Consider the following 17,504-nt stretch of genomic DNA (forward strand, 5'->3'; position numbering starts at 1 on the left):
ATTCCTGGTATATAGTCATTCTGGAGAACGGTACATGTGAGAGACAGCTCAGTTGCAAATCATCCATTCTATCTTAGGCCTCTGTCCTTGTGATTTTGGAGCTCATCTTTGAAAATGTTTTTTTCTTCTGTCTACATCAACTCAGTAGGTATGCCATGTCTGCCTTGGTAGCAGTCAGGCCCTCCACAGTGAGTATCTATACTCCTAATGGCCTACATTTTAAGTCAAACCATCCCAAACAAACCTTCCAAACTTGATTAGTCCATTTTTTCCAGCTATTTTTAAATAATGTGATAACAGGCAAACCAAACCTTCATTTTTTATCACAGGATTTATTACCGTTTCTGTGCAAAATCTATAGAAATGTATCAAGTTGGGTTTTTTAAAAAGAATATTCGAAGAAAATACTTAAGGATTAGCTCCTTTTTGTTCGTTTGTCTACAAAGTAAGTACAGAGGCTTGAAAAGCACCAACCAATTTAATTCACCATTTCAGAAACAGTGTATCTGTAGTATAGTGGATAAGAACACTTGATTTTGTAGTCAGATCAACTCAAATCCTGATTTCATCACTTACCACCTGTGTGGCCTTAGGGAAGTTGCTTAATCTTCCTCTGCTTCACTTTCCTCATTGATAAAATGTCCTTAATTATAGTACTAACTCCATATGTTGCTATGAGGATTAAATGAGTTAGTACTTGTAAAGTGTTTAAAATCAGGTACCTTGCATAGTAATCGCTATAAATATAATATAAATATATATAATACAAATATGCAAATATCAGGAAAGAAAGAACTATTAAAAGATTGTGTAATTGCCCTAAGTTTTCTTGAATTATAAAATAAAAACAAAAAGCCAGAATTCATGATTCTGTGGTTATGGGTTTCTTCTTATTTTTTTTTCTTACTCTTTAATTTGACCTCATAACACAATCTAGTGAACGGTAAGCTACCTCAAAGTTTCAAAAAGGGTACATAAATAAGTTGTAGATAACTTGAGATTACAAAAACAGAAATTAAAACATATTTTTTTAAAACATTTATTTGAGAGAGCAAGAGAGCAAGAGTGTGCACACCCACATGCATGCACTAGCAGAGTAGGGGCAGAGGAAGAGGGAGAAGGAGATTCAGATTTCCCACTGAGCGTAGAGGTCATTCTATTCCAGGATCTGAGCCAAAGTCAGATGCTTAACCAACTGAGCCACCCAGGTGCCCCCAAATTAAAACATTTTAATAGAATTTTTCAAGTATCAAACTGTTAAAGATTAGCAAGTTGATAAGATCCTATGTTAGCCAGAGTGGAGAAGCAGGAACTCTTATTACCTGTGATTGCGAGGAGTATAGATTGATATAACCTTATTGGATCTGAAACTGGGAATGTTTAACAAAATTGTAAATAAATGCTTTGATGCAAAAATTCCACTTCTAGATAAGAATTTATCCTACAGATAACTTACACAAGAGCACAAAGATGGACGTTTAAGGTTATTTATTTTAGCATTGGTTATAATTGTAAAAAATAGAAAACATGTAGAAGATTGTTGAAATAAACTATCAATATGATTAAATAGTGCAGTGGTTAAGATCATGGAGTCCAGAGCCACACTGCCTGGATTCACATCCAGAGTCCATCACTTACCAGCATTGTGAGCTCAGACATGTTTATTTAACTTCTCTGTGTATCAGTTTCTTCATCTATAAAATGGGCATAAAAGTATCTACCTAATAGGGTTGTTGTGAGTTAACACACCTAAAGCACTTAGAACAACTTGTGGCACATGATATTATGTATATATTTCATATTCTTATTATTCATTCAATGACATATAATATAACTGATAGAATGCAGTAGATCTGTATATACTGACATGTATGTAGCCTTCAGTACTATATACCTTGTTTTGTCATTATCAGCTGTTACTTTCATTCATTCATTTAAAGAGCGAGTTATTTATTTATTTATTTATTTATTTAGAGTGCATGTGGGGTTGGGGAGCAGAAGGTGAGGGAGAGAGAATCTCAAGCAGATTCTACACAGAGCACAGAGCCTGACGCGGGGCCAAAATAAAAAACTTAATTAAAATTGATTGAGTTGGCCTAAATAAAATTAGCAGAACATTTCATATCCCTTTTAGTTCCTTTTCATCATGGAATCTTTAAGTAATTATGGCTTTATAAAGAAATTGCTTCACCCTGCACTCTTTACTACAAATATTACCAGAGACGACTCCTAACAGGTGGTGCTTGTAGGCATTTCTTTCTTTCTTTATAGCTTAGGATTGCTCCTGGAAATCTTTTAGATCCAGTAGCCATGTGCTAAATTCCGTGGTGCAGCTAAGGAACATAGGAATGAATAAGACATAGTTTCTCCTCTCACTGAACTGGCTTTCCTTAACAGTGAGGCTTTAGTAATGACAGCTTCTGATGTTGCCTGACTATTTCTCAGCTTGAATTTTTGGATACTACTTAATGTACTTTCAAAACTTCTTAATAAGGAAAAATGCTATGCCACATATCTGAGCTTTTATATCTGCATATATAAATACGTATATATGAACATCTAGAGCTAGCAATAGGAAGATATGAGACAATGAATATGCCAAAAGTGACCATTTTTCAGATATTTGAATGAGACAGCCATGTAGTCATGTAATTTAAGCATTATATATATTTTTAAAGATTTTATTTATGTATTTGTTTGAGAGAGAGCATGAGAGCAGGGGGAGAAAAGGGAAAGGGAGAGGGAGAGAATCTGAAGCAAACTCTGCAGTGAGCACGGAGCCTGTTGAGGGGCTCGATCTCACAACCACAAGGTTGTGACCTGAGCCGAAACCAAGAGTTGGCAGCTTAACTGATTAAGCCACCATGGCGCCCTTAATGCCATTATATTTTTTAGTGTTCCAAAGTTGGTAATCTCTGCTCTTTTCTATATCCTCCTGTCTTTTTCTTACAATCATAATACAGTATTAAGTATAATTTTGTTAGGTTTATATAAATATCCAAGTAAAAGATTTTTATTTGCTTAAATTTTATTTCTTTTTTTAAAAAATTTATGTACTTATTTGAGAGAGAGAAAGCCAGGGCAGGCAGGGGCAGAGGAAGAAGGAGAAGCAGACTCCACGCTGAGCAGGGAGCCCAATTCAGGGCTTATCCCAGGACCAGGACCCCAGGATTATGACTCAAGCTGAAGGCAGAGGCTTAACCGACTCAGCACCCAGGTGCCCACCCAAGTAAAAAATTTTTTAAGTAGTCAAATTTTGTCAAAAAGGAAAAACTAAATATAAAATTATATAAATATAAAATTATATGGAATGTCAATGGAAAAATATTTTTCCAAACTAAATGGCATATCACATAAACCTGACTTTTTTCCAAATAAAGTTTAGTTTAGTTTCTCCAAACTAAATGACATATGACATAAACCTGACTTTTTTTTTTTTTTTTTTTAAGGTTTCTTTGGGAGTATATTTGGATTAATGGGTGTATACATTTATGATGGAGAATTGGTGTCAAAGAATGGATTTTTTCAGGGATATAACCGACTGACTTGGATAGTTGTTATTCTTCAGGTAAAGCATTTAAAGTCATATTTAGTGCTAATAAACTTTTTTTTAATGTAGATAATCAGAGTAGCTCCTGATGTACAATGTGAGGGAAAGAGATCCCTCCTGTTGGGTGTTCTCATTATATCAAGCTTATTCAGGGAAGTTAAAATAGAACTGGTCTTAATGCAATAATGAAAACACTTTGAAAAGGTCATAAATAACTTTATGGTATTTAAATTTGACATAATTAAAATCAAGTTTAAGAATAAAAGAGTTCAAGCTGAAAGCAAATATAACTTTTGATTTGTTTTACAATTCTTATATAGGAAGTCTGTGATCAGTGCATTAAGGCTCAAAAGCAGATCTAGATATTTAAATCTGCCTTACATTGTAGTTACATATTAAAATATTCCTGTCAAATTATCTCCGTTTATAATTTGAAATTGGTCAAGGGTTGAGTAATTTCATCATCAAAAATATACTTGATTACTCTGGCGGATATAAAAGTGAAGATGCAAGTCACTGCCCTCACAAACCCTTTCTTTGGAGGTATTTGAAGCTGTAAGAAGCAAGGCCTGTTACAGAAGGTGGGTGTGGATAGCAAAGGATAGTTGTGTTTTGAAAGCAGGAAGGATACTTCTATTTTTAAGATAAAAGGAGACAAGGGTAAGTGAAAATTCAGAGGAAATTTGAAGTAGAGATAGGGTAAATCAAGAGAGTTTGTATGATAGCTTTTATTCTAGCAGAGGAAAGCCCTCTTCCTGTAAGACTTGAGCAAGATAAAGGAGGTTTGGTATAGTCGATATGAGGGATTCATCGTGGACTAAATAGATGAACACGCACATTGCCAGGAGGTAATAGGACATCAGTTTGCAGTGAGCTCAGTTGGCATAGTTTGTGACTTTGACTAATAAGCTTCTGTCATGTGCAGAGGTACAGTAAAAGTTCTTAACATGGGTAATCCAGATTTAGGATGTGTAAGTAGAGTTTGGCAGAAAACAAAACTGTATAATGTGGTAAAACCTCATTATTTAAGTAGGCACAGTGTGGACTTTGAGAGAGATTTGGTAGAAAGTTCAGAAGAATAATCTGACAGCAATAAAAAGTAGGTTGAATGGTGAGAAGCTGGGGGAAGAAAGCCAAGTAAAAAAAAATTCAAGTTACACTTTATTTTTACTTCAAAAATAAAAACATTTCATGGATCTGAGTGACCAGTCTTTCCACATTTGTCTGAACAAGTGATGTTTAATTACTAAATTGGTTGAGGATAGATGTTTTATTCACAGTACAAACTATATTATGACAAACTGCAGGTTACTGTGGTAGTTACTTCATCAGATCACTTTTGAAATAAAAGGGCTGTTGAACGAAACCTGGAAGTCTGTTGGTTATAGGATATATTTAATAAAAATCAGTTATTATAGTGGGATTAAATTTATAGGACAAAAGCTTAAAGCTTCATTGAATAATGAGATTGTTTTGAAAGGCAGTTTTATATATGTTTGTTTAAAATAATCTTTTAAAATTTTTGCAGGCACTTGGAGGCCTTGTAATAGCTGCTGTTATTAAATACGCAGATAATATTTTAAAAGGATTTGCAACCTCTTTATCCATAATACTATCAACACTGATATCCTATTTTTGGCTACAAGATTTTGTGCCAACCAGGTAATGTATTCTTTTCTATTTCTTTAAGTATCCAAAATATGTGGAAAAATAAGAATTCTTAATAAGATCTGGTATGAAAAATTTTATTTTATTATAACTTTTGAAGAATCAAGGAAATATAGTAAAAAATCATTTAGCTGTCTTTTTTTTAGTTTTAAAAAATTATTTAAATTCTATTTAGTTAAGATATAGTGTATTATTAGTTTCAGGGGAAGAATTTAGTGATTCTTCAGTTGCATATAATATCTGCTGCTCATTACCTCATGTACCCTTCTTAATGCCCGAGACCCAGTTACCCTGTCCGCTACCCACCTCCCACCAGCAACCTCAGTTTGTTTTCCAGGGTTAAGAGTCTCTATGGTTCACCTCCCTCTCTGTTTTATCTTTTTTAAAAAAGCATTTTTTTAAATTTAAATTCAGTTAATTAACATGCAGTGTATTGATTTTAGAGGTATAGGCCTGTGATTCATCAGTCTTATATAATACCCAGTGGTGATTACATCACATGTCCTCCTTAATGTCCATCACCCAGTTACCCCCATATCTCTACTGCCTCCCCTCCAGCAACTCTCTGTTTCCCAGCATTTAATTGTCTTTTATTTTATTTTTTTTTAAGATTTTATTTATTTATTTGACAGAGAGAAAGACTGCAAGAGAGGGAACACAAGCACAGGGAGTGGGAGAGGGAGAAGCAGGCTTCCCGCCGAGCAGGAAGCCCAATGCAGGGCTCAATCCCAGGACGCTGGGATCATGACCTGAGCCAAAGGCAGATGCTTAACAACTGAGCCACCCAGGTGCTCCTTAATTGTCTTTAAAAAAAAGGTTTCAAACTAACTACATAGAAGAAAATATTCCACTAGTAAGTTTTTTGTACAAATTTAACTAGCCAGAATTTTCCCAATAGACTGGAAAATTTTTTCAAACTTTTCCCCCAAAGTAAAATGTCATATAAAAAGTTCAATAAATCATATAGTGGCATTTTCATGTGTGGAATTGATATAGGTAAAGCCAGGAGAGTAGATGACATTCTTGAAGAGAATAGTTTATGTAGAGAATGTGCAGGAGAAAACACTTTTAGGTGGTGGCAGAAGAGTGGCTGGGAAGAGAATTACAAAAGGAATGATGGGTGAGGCAGGAGACCCAGGATGTGTAGTGTCATCGATGCCAAGGGAGGAAACAGAGTCAGGAAGAATGAAGTGTGATTAATACCCATTATAGCTGGTACTGAAAGTCCTATTATTTTTTTATAATTATTAATTTATAATCCCAGAGTAATGAGATTATATTTTAGTGGATTCCAGGCTACTAGTCTTGGTTTTCGTCAACTTCACTCCCCTCCTCATCTTCTTAACTTCTAAACTTTGGAGTCTCTGAAGGATCTGTCCTTGAACCTCTTATTTGTACTCACTCCCTTAGGTGATCTCTATTCTCAAGGATGATAACCTTCCCTTTCCTTTCCTTTCCTTCTTTCTCTTCTCTTCGCTTTGCTTCGCTTCTCTTTGCTTCTCTTCCCTTCTCTTCTCCTTTCCTTTCCTTTTCTTTCTTTCCTTTCCTTTTCTTTCTCTCTACTTTCACATTTTACTTTGAATTCCAGGCTTGTATATTTAATTGCCTATTTGACATTTTCACTTGAATGTCGACTACATAATTCATTCCCTAACCCTATAAGGGTTTCCCAATTTAGTAAATGGCAGCACCTTCCTTCTCCAGTTGCTTAGGCTAAAATTCTCCTTGACTTAAACAGGAACAGTTTATCCACAGTAACCTAAGAGAAGGCCTATAGATATGTAGACAGACTTAGAAAGTTAAAATATATGGAAGTTCTTTATCTTCTGAGTGAAATAGGAAGTAAGGTTATCAACTTCTCTTTACCTTTCTCTCATACATCATTCCAATCTAGAAATAAAGCCTGTCACCTCTTCCTTTTTAATATCTCCAGAGTCAACCATTTCTCACAACTTCCATTGCTACCCCCCTGGTCCAAGGCATACTCATTTATCACCTGGATTAAGGAAATAGTCTCTTGATTTATCTCATTGCTTTGTCTCTTGCTCTGTGCCCCTACAATGTTCTCCATTCAGCAAACTATTTTCAACGTAAATTAGATCATATCACCACTCTGCTCATCACTCTGTTACCTAAAAGTTGTAATTATTAATGGCCTATTTGATATGGCCCTCAACTACGCACCTGTCTTCATCTGATATTACTTTCCTTCTGTTTCCTTCCTTCCCTCCCTCCCTCTTTTTCTTTCTTCTTTCCTTCCTTCCTCCCTCCCTCCCCTCCCCCATCTGTCTATCTACAGCAACCTCTTTGCTACAGGCTTTGACTTGCCCTTCAGTCATCTTGGAATACTCATCCCCTGTGTATTCACATGACAAACTCCCTCACATCCTCAGGTCTTGGCTCAAATTTACTGTATCAGAAGACCTCCCTAAATAAAAGCACCCCCCTCCATTCTAACATTCTTTCCTCCTTTCTTCAGAAGATTTATTACCATCTTATAAGTCAGCAAGGCCTAAGCTTGGCCTATAATAGGCACTCTATTTGAATGAATATTCAAGTCCTTAAAATTTTAATACAGCTAGTAATATTTATTTGTGTTACTGAGAGTGAGATAGGATTATAGATGGAATGTGGCAGTAGAAAAACATAATATGCTCTTTATGTTTCTATATTAAACATTTGTGGTTTCATTCTTCTAGCAACCTGGGTAATATAGGTCTGGGACACACATGTTGGAATGTTTAATTTCTCTGAGGCATGGATTTAAAAGTATTTCTATTTCTAGTTTGGTATGGGAATGAACTACCTAGCTAGTGAGACTAGCCTAACAACTAGGATATATATTTTAATGATGCTTTAGCCTCTATTCATTAAATGAGGAAATTGTGCACTAATGTATTATTTGAGTAAGTTGGGAACTTTAAATTATTTTAGATGTTTTGGAATCTAGATTTTTAGGGTACATTTAAAAAGGCATACCTTTAAAAAAATAACACCTCATATAAAGCTGACTCAGGATGGTAACTTTAAATCTTTGAGTCATGTAGGGAATAAACAATAAACAAGTAAATGAACAGGTAAATCAGTAGAAGGGCAAAAGAATAGTAGTTTGTCAATAAAATTTATATCTGCATGTAAATCCATGTTTCTAAGGGACTATGTAGGGTATGTTGGGATGAAGATAAAAAGGGAAAAGATAATGAGTTTGTTATTATTGAATGAATGAATGTTTTGACACTGAGTCAGATGAAGAAGATGGATTATTTTTCCTATAACTAGACTCTCTATCTTTATATATTCTTATTTTTGTGAAGAACATCTCTTAAGTAATAAATCCAATGACCCCTATTCCAAATGTATTAATGTATTTTCCTTTGTTATCCCCGTTTCACTTCCTAAAACTGTTTAGGTTTTGTTTGTTGTTTTCTCAGAGGTGGTTCCCCTGTACTTGCCTTTCTGACTGCTCCTTTAGTAACCTATCAATCCTTACTCACTCTCTCATTCATCTCATTCACTGCCATGTCTTGTCTGTCCTCTCTGTGAAGATAAGTCCCAACTTAACTTCAACTCTAGATTCCTATTTTCAGCTGACTGCTAAACACCTCTATTAATATATCACCAGTATTCCTTTTCCTAACTTATTTTTCTTGTGTTGATTATTTTGCTTATTGGTATCAATCATCCTTGCATTTAGGCTTGTTTATTCTTCTATCAAAAATTTATTAAATGTCCACTATGTGCCTTCCTTTCACTGTACCAGATCCTGGAGAAACAGGAATGTATGAATGAGATATGATTTCATCTCTTCAAAGAGATAACAATGATTAGAGAGATAGACATGTGAATAAATGAGAATTTTATGATCAGTGCAGCAATGAAGCATATATATGCAATTCTGTTGGAAATCAGGTGCCCAAATCCTTGAAATAATCATTGTATTCTGATAGTTTTTCCCCAACAAAATTTTTTTTCCTCAGAACCATGTAAAAATAGCTATCTTGACAAGCGGGGGTTTCATGACATTATTAGGTATTCTAGTAGATCCTGTTAGAAATTTCATAAAATGGATTCCTGCAGTGGGTACAGAATTGGATCAGACAGCTTTTCAGTTGAGCATGTGATTCTGTGTAATTCCAGAGGTCCAGAAAGCTAGGCAAAGGTCAGAATGCCTGACAGAGGAAGTTTTCAGTCAGAAGCTTGTCCAAAGCCTAATTATGAAATATTCCTATGGTACTAATTTTCTTCAAGAGGTATTGTAGAAAGGTTTATGTTGTCATAATCTTACATGTGTACCTGCATTAGAGGCTTTTGAAAAGTTACCCATTTACATCAAACCAACAGCAGATAATTTATCACAGCAGATAATTATTGAGCTCCCTCTATATCCTAGGCACTTGGGATATAATGATGAATGAGGAGCACATGGTTAAGCAGGCGTGCAGACATGTCAATAATGTGTCATTTAATAACGTGTAATAAATGTTATCATAGAGTACCTCCACCTAGGGGACATTAGATGTGAGTTATGAATAATCATTTTCTTGGGAGAAAGGACATTGCAAGCAGAGGGAGGGAGTAGCATCTAAAAGGACACTGTCCTGAAAGGCACACTGTTTCACTGAATGGAATGGCTGAACTATAGATTGGGTGGGTGGAATATGGGAGATGAGGTCAGGGGGACCACATTAGGAAGGGGCCCTTTATGTCATAGTAAGGGTTGTGATCTTCTTCCTTTATAGAACAAATGTTTATTATTGTAAAACTCAAGAGAGTGACTTTGAACTATTAATAGAAACTTTAAAACCAAGACTAACTCATGTCCCTGTAATAGTACTTTGAAGAATTTACATCTTAAAAGTTAAATTCGTATTCACTTTATCTCCACTTTAAGTTCCAGTACCAGTTTAAGTTCATTTATAGTTTATAATAAGGTATATTATATCTCTGGATAGATAAAATAAAGAATAAACCAAGTCTACCTGCATTTAATCGAATTTCCTTTTGTAAAGCATCCTGTGAAGTTGGTCCTGAATTTTGCTTATTAGTACCTTGGATTTTAAACTGAACTTTACTAAAAAAACAAACAAAAAGCTGAACTTTACTTTGGTCTCAAAAGAATGCCATTTTCTGTTTATATTTTCAAATATTTAAAAGTTGAGATCTTTTATTATTCAATGTATTACAGGCAAAAGACATATTAAGGGGAAATACATTTAAAACATCTTTGCTTTGGGAGCCAATACAGTGCAGTGGATGAAAGTAGGGTTCTAGAGTCAAGCATACCTAGATTTGAGTCTTGTCTTCCACTTAAAGTTGACTTTAAGCAAGTTACTTAAAGTCTCTAACCCTCAGTTTCCTCATATATAAAAAAAATGAGGTTAATACTAATACTTCTTCATAAGGTGGTTATAAGAATTAAATGAGATGCATAGAAAACACTTGGCTTGAATACCTAAAATGTATTAAGTACTTAGTATTTGTTAGCCTTATTACTGGAACATTTTTTTCCCAAGTTAAAATTGTTTTTATAAGAGAAGAAATAGAAGTTGTTTTGCTTTTAATCTGATTATCTCTTTTTCATTTTTTCTTCATCTATTTAGTGTCTTTTTCCTTGGAGCCATCCTTGTAATAACAGCTACTTTCCTATATGGTTATGATCCCAAACCTACAGGCAATCCTACTAAAGCATAGTCATATACTATCTTTAACTGATTTTTCACAATGGTGCACTAGGAATCTCAACATTAATCTTGCATAGAGGACTTCTACAGACTCTCAGAAGATATCGTCATGCTGAATCTCATTGTATTGTTCAAATGATTTGAAAATATAAAAGTTTAAGGATAAAATGTGTATATGTTAATGAAATAGCTATTACATCTAGAAATCAAAGCTTGAAAGTATTTCCAGCTATTAGAATAATTATTGGAGAAAACTTGAAATCTGAGTTTAAAAAGATTTTACCTTTTGATTGCTGCAGAAATGTCCTATGCACTCTTTGCAAGAGCACACAACAAATGTCAGATACAATTTTTGCAAATGAGATCTATTTAATCTTATTAAATGTTTTTTATCTTTTCTGTATAGAAATATCAAATCACATGGAATATTCAAAGTTTGAAAATTATAATTATAATTGCTTATAAAGCTGTGAAGAAACAGAAGTATGATTTGAAAAACATTTTAATGTATCTGAGATTTTTATATTTATATACTAAAGAAAAGATTGCTAAATGTCATTTGTTCAACTACATAAAAATTGATAAAGTTATGTCCTGGGTCTAATTTATGAGAGAATAAAATTCATACTTAAATTTAATGTAGGGAAATACACACATCTATTTCTCCATCTACATTTTAAGATCCGTTTAGTGCTTTGAAACTGCTGAAAGCAATCCAGTTGCTCCTGTGCTAGATTGTAGCCTGAGAATTTTGCACTAATTGAGTTTTGTTCTTAATCTCTTAATTGTGTTTCTTTTCTGTAAATCAGATAAATCCTTAATATTTCTTTAAATTAAATTGCTGTATGTGGTAATTTCCATTAAAGTTTCAAAATGAATTTAAAAGGATTAAATACTCATTTAATAATTGAAAATAATTATTATTATCTATTATCTCCACTTGGAGAATTTTGAACTATCAAAGCGTATACTGTACACAACTAAAATGTTTTTAAATGAATATTGTAGTCATTGATCTGTAAAAATTCCTTTAATCTACAGCTGTTAAAAACAACCACCAAAATAATAATAGTATAGATATCAATGAATTGAGACCAAAATGACCTTTCTTAGAGACATTCCAGATTGCCATAATATTATATTATTTTAAATGGCACTATAGCTATAAACTCAAGGCTGCTCAGAAAAACTTTTTAGGCCTTTCATAAACCCACCATCCCCAGGAATACTCTGGTCACATGTCTAGGAGACGTAGCAAATTCTGAGTTCCCTTTCTGTGGCCCTGTAGAAGCTGCTGGGAAGGAGCCACCACTTAGATTTAAGATAGTGGTTTCTTTTCCGTTTTGATTAGCACTGGAGTTGAGGTTATAAATTACATGAGTTATTTAATAAGTTGGTTCAAGAGGGAGAGAAAATATAGCAAAAATGGTAAAGTGAATTGGTGGGCAAGAATACGGAATATGGATGTAATTTAATTATTGACTATAGATAGAATTACCTATATTGTATAAGAAGTATTTTACTTTATTTTTTCATTTATGCTTATAAATTTTTAAGTCTCCCATTCTAATAGTATAAAAACTAAAAAAAATAACTATTTTTATATTGTTATAGTGGATTTTGTTAAATAGAATTTGGCTCAAAAATACCGTGTTACAAATTTTGGGGTACTTTGGCTTATTAGGACTGGCTGTGTTTCTTTGCTTTATGCAAACCACATCTCTATAAGACACAGGTCTAATCTATTCCATTCAGAGTCTAAAAGTGATTAAAATTACAAAATATCTTAAATCAATTAGCTGGTGATTCCAAATTGGAACTAACTAAACTTTCTGGAAGCCTGACCTATGATTTTCAGTGACCATCTTTTAGAGTATTTGTTAATAACTTCACCACATTCTGAGCATTGTGTTTTTAGATCTTAACAGCATTCAGACTCACATCTTACTATCTACTTCTGAGTGAAATCTAAGTCCTGCAAATGCAAAGAATTCAAGAGGATATATAAAGATTTATGTTCAGCCTGCATGGAAGTACTAGTTGGGTACTAGTATATATTAATTCAGTGTACATTTACATAGGCTGAGTGTACCTTCAAAAAATGATAAAATCAAATAATTGGATATTAGACATGTTAGTTACCATATTTTCCAGTGTCCAAAATAATATAATTTTAAGATTCCCAATAAAGCTTTTAAAAATATAATTAAGAGTTGTGAGAAAAGATGAAGTGATCTAAAGCCTATTTTTAAACCAACTTTTATTAGACAAGTTTAATTTATATTTTGCTTTTCTAGTAGGCTTAAAGATGTTATTAGAGATTGGGTTGTGTAGCTTATAATTTTTAATTCATAGAGAAAGAATTGGATTTGAGAAGGGGGGCCTATATCCTAGACCATGTTATTTACTCAAATAATGCCATTTTCGTATGTGTGTGTGGTGTGTTTTGATGACCTTCAAAAGCCTTATTGTATCAATCAATCTTGACTATTTAAATTCTTACTTTTTAAAGTTTACTTGTTATCTCTCAACTACTTTGTTCACTATATTCATGGGAGAAGAGTGCCAGTTGATAGTTCTATTAAAAATTAAGAATTAAGTATTTGGGAAGAAAAGTTTAAAATTCAATATGTAGGTGTTTCAACATGGTAATATTACCACTTCTTTAATAAGTGTTCTTAGGGAAGTTGGAGGCTAGTTTTATGGTAGAAACTATAGTTTAGAGATGCAAAACTTCAATGTTTACATCAGTTTATATTGAATGTCACAATTTCACAGAAGGGAAGGTAGTTTGATATTTAAACTAGATTCTAAGGAGACAGAATCTAAAAAGAAACTAATTGACTTTGTGCCCAGTAGATGTAGTGTAATATTGATTATTCTTAAATATTGGTACACTTTTCCTACATATCAAATTATTGAACTTTTAAAATGTCATTGTATCGTCATTCAACTGAGTTTTGTTTTGTTTTTAAAAATAAGGGTTAGCATCGCTTATTTTATCTACACTTTCATTGTTATATTTAATTACACATGGATGTATGCTTTACATAAGAAAAGACTTATAAGTTATTTATGCTATATTGAAAGTCATCTTAAGAATCTCCCAGATATGTAGCATATTTAAAGTAATTACAGGACCAAAGAAAAAGCACCTTTATCAAAATCTGGTCCTATGTGCCTTGCTTTACCAAATACCTGACTTTTCTGAAAGATATTACTGTAATTCACTACTTTGGACACATGGGGAAATTGACGTTTTATGAATAACTATAATTCAATTTTTTGGATGTTTCAACATTTGCTCTTTAAATCCATTATCTAACAGAATATTAAATTAGTATACTGTATAAACATTAGTAAACAGTATTTATTTAAATAAATTATGCACCATTGCTCCATCATTGAGCTTTTGAAATTTTAACAAGTGTATATATATGGCTGTTATTTGGTTGTTTTATTTCTTATTATGAGATATAATTTACTGTGATTTTTAAAATATTTTTTAATGATTTGAATTCTGAATTTGTTTATATGTCTATGTATTTTATTTGTTTAGAAAGATTCCTTTGAGTTTGGGAATGTGATTTGTATATTTAAATTTTTTATGGACATAATTTAGAGGAATGTATAAATTGGTCTTTTGTTAAATGGCTTTTTAATGGATCAATTTGTCTCTGTCATTTTTTGGTATCCAGTTATTATCTATTTAGTAGATTTATGAAAAAGATTTTCATAATTAACCACTTAAATTTCTTCCTATATTTCCTTGTTTCCCTTTTCACCTGTGTTTGACTTAACTGAATTAGAGTCCTTTCTATATATCAGAAATGACTCCCTGATCTTTCTGTATCTCTCCAGTTACCTTTATCATGTGTGATGTTCCTTCCTTTTTCCTAGCCTATGCTCTAGCATGGAAGACTGGGTTTTATTTAGACTAGTTAGAACCTCTCTCTCTGTGTGATAATAGCCTAATTTTTTGTTGTTGTTGTTTTAAATAAATTATCTTTTTGCTAGCCTCAAGGTTAAGTAATTACAGTAATTGGTATATATTTTCTTCATAAATCATTGAATATAATTGCTTCTACTGTGACTATCAATTCAGTGCATAGAGATCAAATGATAAGCAATACAAAGGATTTCATTTCCACGCCTATTAGTGAAATAACCTTGTACGAAGTGCTTTGTTTTAAAAGGTCACTAAAAAGTATCAGCATTTATTTATTTCAGCAAATCAGCATTTTAAAAGTAGATACTTTGGTTTCTTCTTGTGAAAATAATTAACTGAAAATCTTTACATCTTTTTGGAATTGGAATACTTTTGTTGGAAGTATATCACAGTCCTTGAATCCCAGTCCTATGCAACCTCATACTTACACCTCATAATTCAAATCTTATACATAATTACTGCCATTCAGCAGAGTCAGATAGTGACCAGCATTAGTAAATGGTCTTTCTTACCATTCTTAAAAGTTTTGGATTCCCTCAAAGCAGGATTATTACATACATATTCCAGAAAAGAAAATAGCAAAGAGGAAATAACTTGCATTCAGACCCCAAAGATGTCAAATACTACTATAGTAGAGTGTGTCTTGGTGACTGCAAATTCATGGGTTTCCCAAATCTACCTGCAGGTTCAATAATTCACTAGAAAGACAGAACTTAATGAAAGCTATTACACTCTCATCATGTTTATTATCAAGAAGGGATGCAAATTTGAATCAGCCAAAGGAAGAGGCATATAGGGTAGAATCTAGGAGTCCAAATTCCAGTTTTCCTTTCCAGTTATCTACTCCCTGTGGGGTCCTGGACAGTGTTATTTATTCCCGGCCACAGTATACATACAGTATTGCCAATCAGGAAAGCTCACTCATGCTGTGGTGTCCAAATTTTTATTCACGTTTTATTTCTTGGCCTGATTGATTCTTTGCCCATATGGTTGAGAACTTTCCAGCCCTGCCCCTCCCTGGAAAACTGGCTGACATCGAGTTATAGGGGTTCATCCTGAGTCATCTTGTTAGCATAAATTATCAGGTATGAGGTCCTAAAGATGCAGGTCAGAACTTTCTTTAGGTAAAGCCAAATTCCTTATTACAAAGTGATCATTTGTGTCTATACACATTCTTCTGAATTGATGATGACAACAAGCAATGACAGTTCTTTATAGAGACTTTTATACTTTATGATTTTAATTTCAAAAGTATTGGCAAATGATTCTGAACATATGACTTGAGGGTAGAAAAACATTTATAATCAGATATAGTGCTACGTAGCACATGTAGTATTCATTTAGTTTTCAGTTCTGATGTTAAATGACTTTATAAATGCTGAATTATTTTTAAAGAACAATAAATTATATTGTATATTAACATACAATTTTAAGCTTATTTCTTATTTATTCATTTTTTGCCATTTGAAGATTATAACATGAACGCTTCTTTGGAGGGACTTCTTGATTTTACTGATACTTTTTAAAAAGTCTGTTACATGGTAATACAGTATTTTATTTAGTCTGTCATTAATAACAAATACTTGAGAATATTTATAATATTAATGGAATTTAATCTAAAAGAAGTTCAACTTGCTTTTTTTGACATTTCGGTACTGGGTATACATAAGAACAGTTATGGTCAAAATTATTACGTCAAAAATATAATAAATGCTTGGTGTTAGTCTATATAGAATTCAGTTTTCGGCATAAAGTTCTTTGGCTGTAAGAACGTTTGGTTTCCTTCACTAATAGGAATATGTCTTAATGCTGGTATGGCCTTTTCTTAGTATTTCCTCTGTACTTGATTTTTAGTATAGTTATCTATGATTGTTATGAGTGGAGTTGAATGAAGATAGTCATCATGTTTATTCCAAATGAGGATACGTAACCAATTACTATAGTAATGATCAGGTAGGTGGGCAGTGCAACTGTCCAATATTTTTGAGACCAGTAGATTAAGCCCAAGGAATTTAGCCAAGATTCAGGAATAAAAGCCTACAAGATAAGAACTATGAAGCGAAAATGAGAGCTTATGTAAAAAACAAAGCCATAAATAACTCTGGCAGTGGTGGTGATGAATTTTCCAGTAGCTTCCCTGTAGCTTTAGACAGTCTTGGGTCCTTCATTCACACTCAGGCCCCTCTTGGCAGTTCAGCCTCTTTAGCAGCAAGTAAATTATAAGCTAACTTTAAATTACCGTTAACCATCACTATTATAATAAAAGGTTAACAGAATAAAACTGATAACAGTTGTTCCTTTGGTTGACTGTAGGGCTTCACTGTTAATCGATAGGTCCACATTTCCAGTAATCCTTTGCTAGGGTTAAGCATCAGCCCTTGATTGGATCGAAGCAATATTTCATTTATGAATTCATTTGCATTTATTCATTTAGGATTTCTAATATGTAAAAATAACTTATTTAAGACAAGTAACATATTATTCCTTAGGAACTCGTTTACCAGACAAATACACTTTCATCCTTTTTTAAGTACACCTCACTGTGTTTGGGAGTAATCATCTGAAAATATACTCTTGTTAAAATGTGCTTGACGGGCTCTCTGCTCAGCAGGGAGCCTGCTTCCCTTCCTCTCTCTCTGCCTGCCTCTCTGCCTAC

The 17,504-nt window shown here is 33.2% G+C and overlaps 1 protein-coding gene and 1 pseudogene across 3 annotated transcripts in view; one reads left to right on the forward strand and one right to left on the reverse strand.

Moving 5' to 3' along the window:
* Window positions 1–14,380, forward strand: part of LOC111143658 (solute carrier family 35 member A3) — a 50,944-nt gene extending 36,564 nt beyond the window's left edge. For all 3 annotated transcript variants that reach the window (XM_022497478.1, XM_022497480.1, XM_022497477.1), the window contains 3 exons: window positions 3,450–3,568; window positions 5,079–5,212; window positions 10,819–14,380. In XM_022497478.1, the coding sequence (XP_022353186.1) occupies window positions 3,450–3,568; window positions 5,079–5,212; window positions 10,819–10,909 (344 nt within the window). In that variant the 3' untranslated portion in view covers window positions 10,910–14,380. The remainder of the gene's footprint in view (window positions 1–3,449; window positions 3,569–5,078; window positions 5,213–10,818) is intronic.
* A 2,204-nt stretch (window positions 14,381–16,584) lies between these two features.
* On the reverse strand, window positions 16,585–17,016 carry LOC111142934 (annotated as a pseudogene).
* Window positions 17,017–17,504: the final 488 nt, after the last annotated feature.

This window comes from Enhydra lutris, unplaced genomic scaffold, assembly GCF_002288905.1.
Source record: "Enhydra lutris kenyoni isolate GAN:26980312 unplaced genomic scaffold, ASM228890v2 scaffoldscaffold9, whole genome shotgun sequence".
In the NCBI taxonomy this organism is placed as follows: Eukaryota; Metazoa; Chordata; class Mammalia; order Carnivora; family Mustelidae; genus Enhydra; species Enhydra lutris.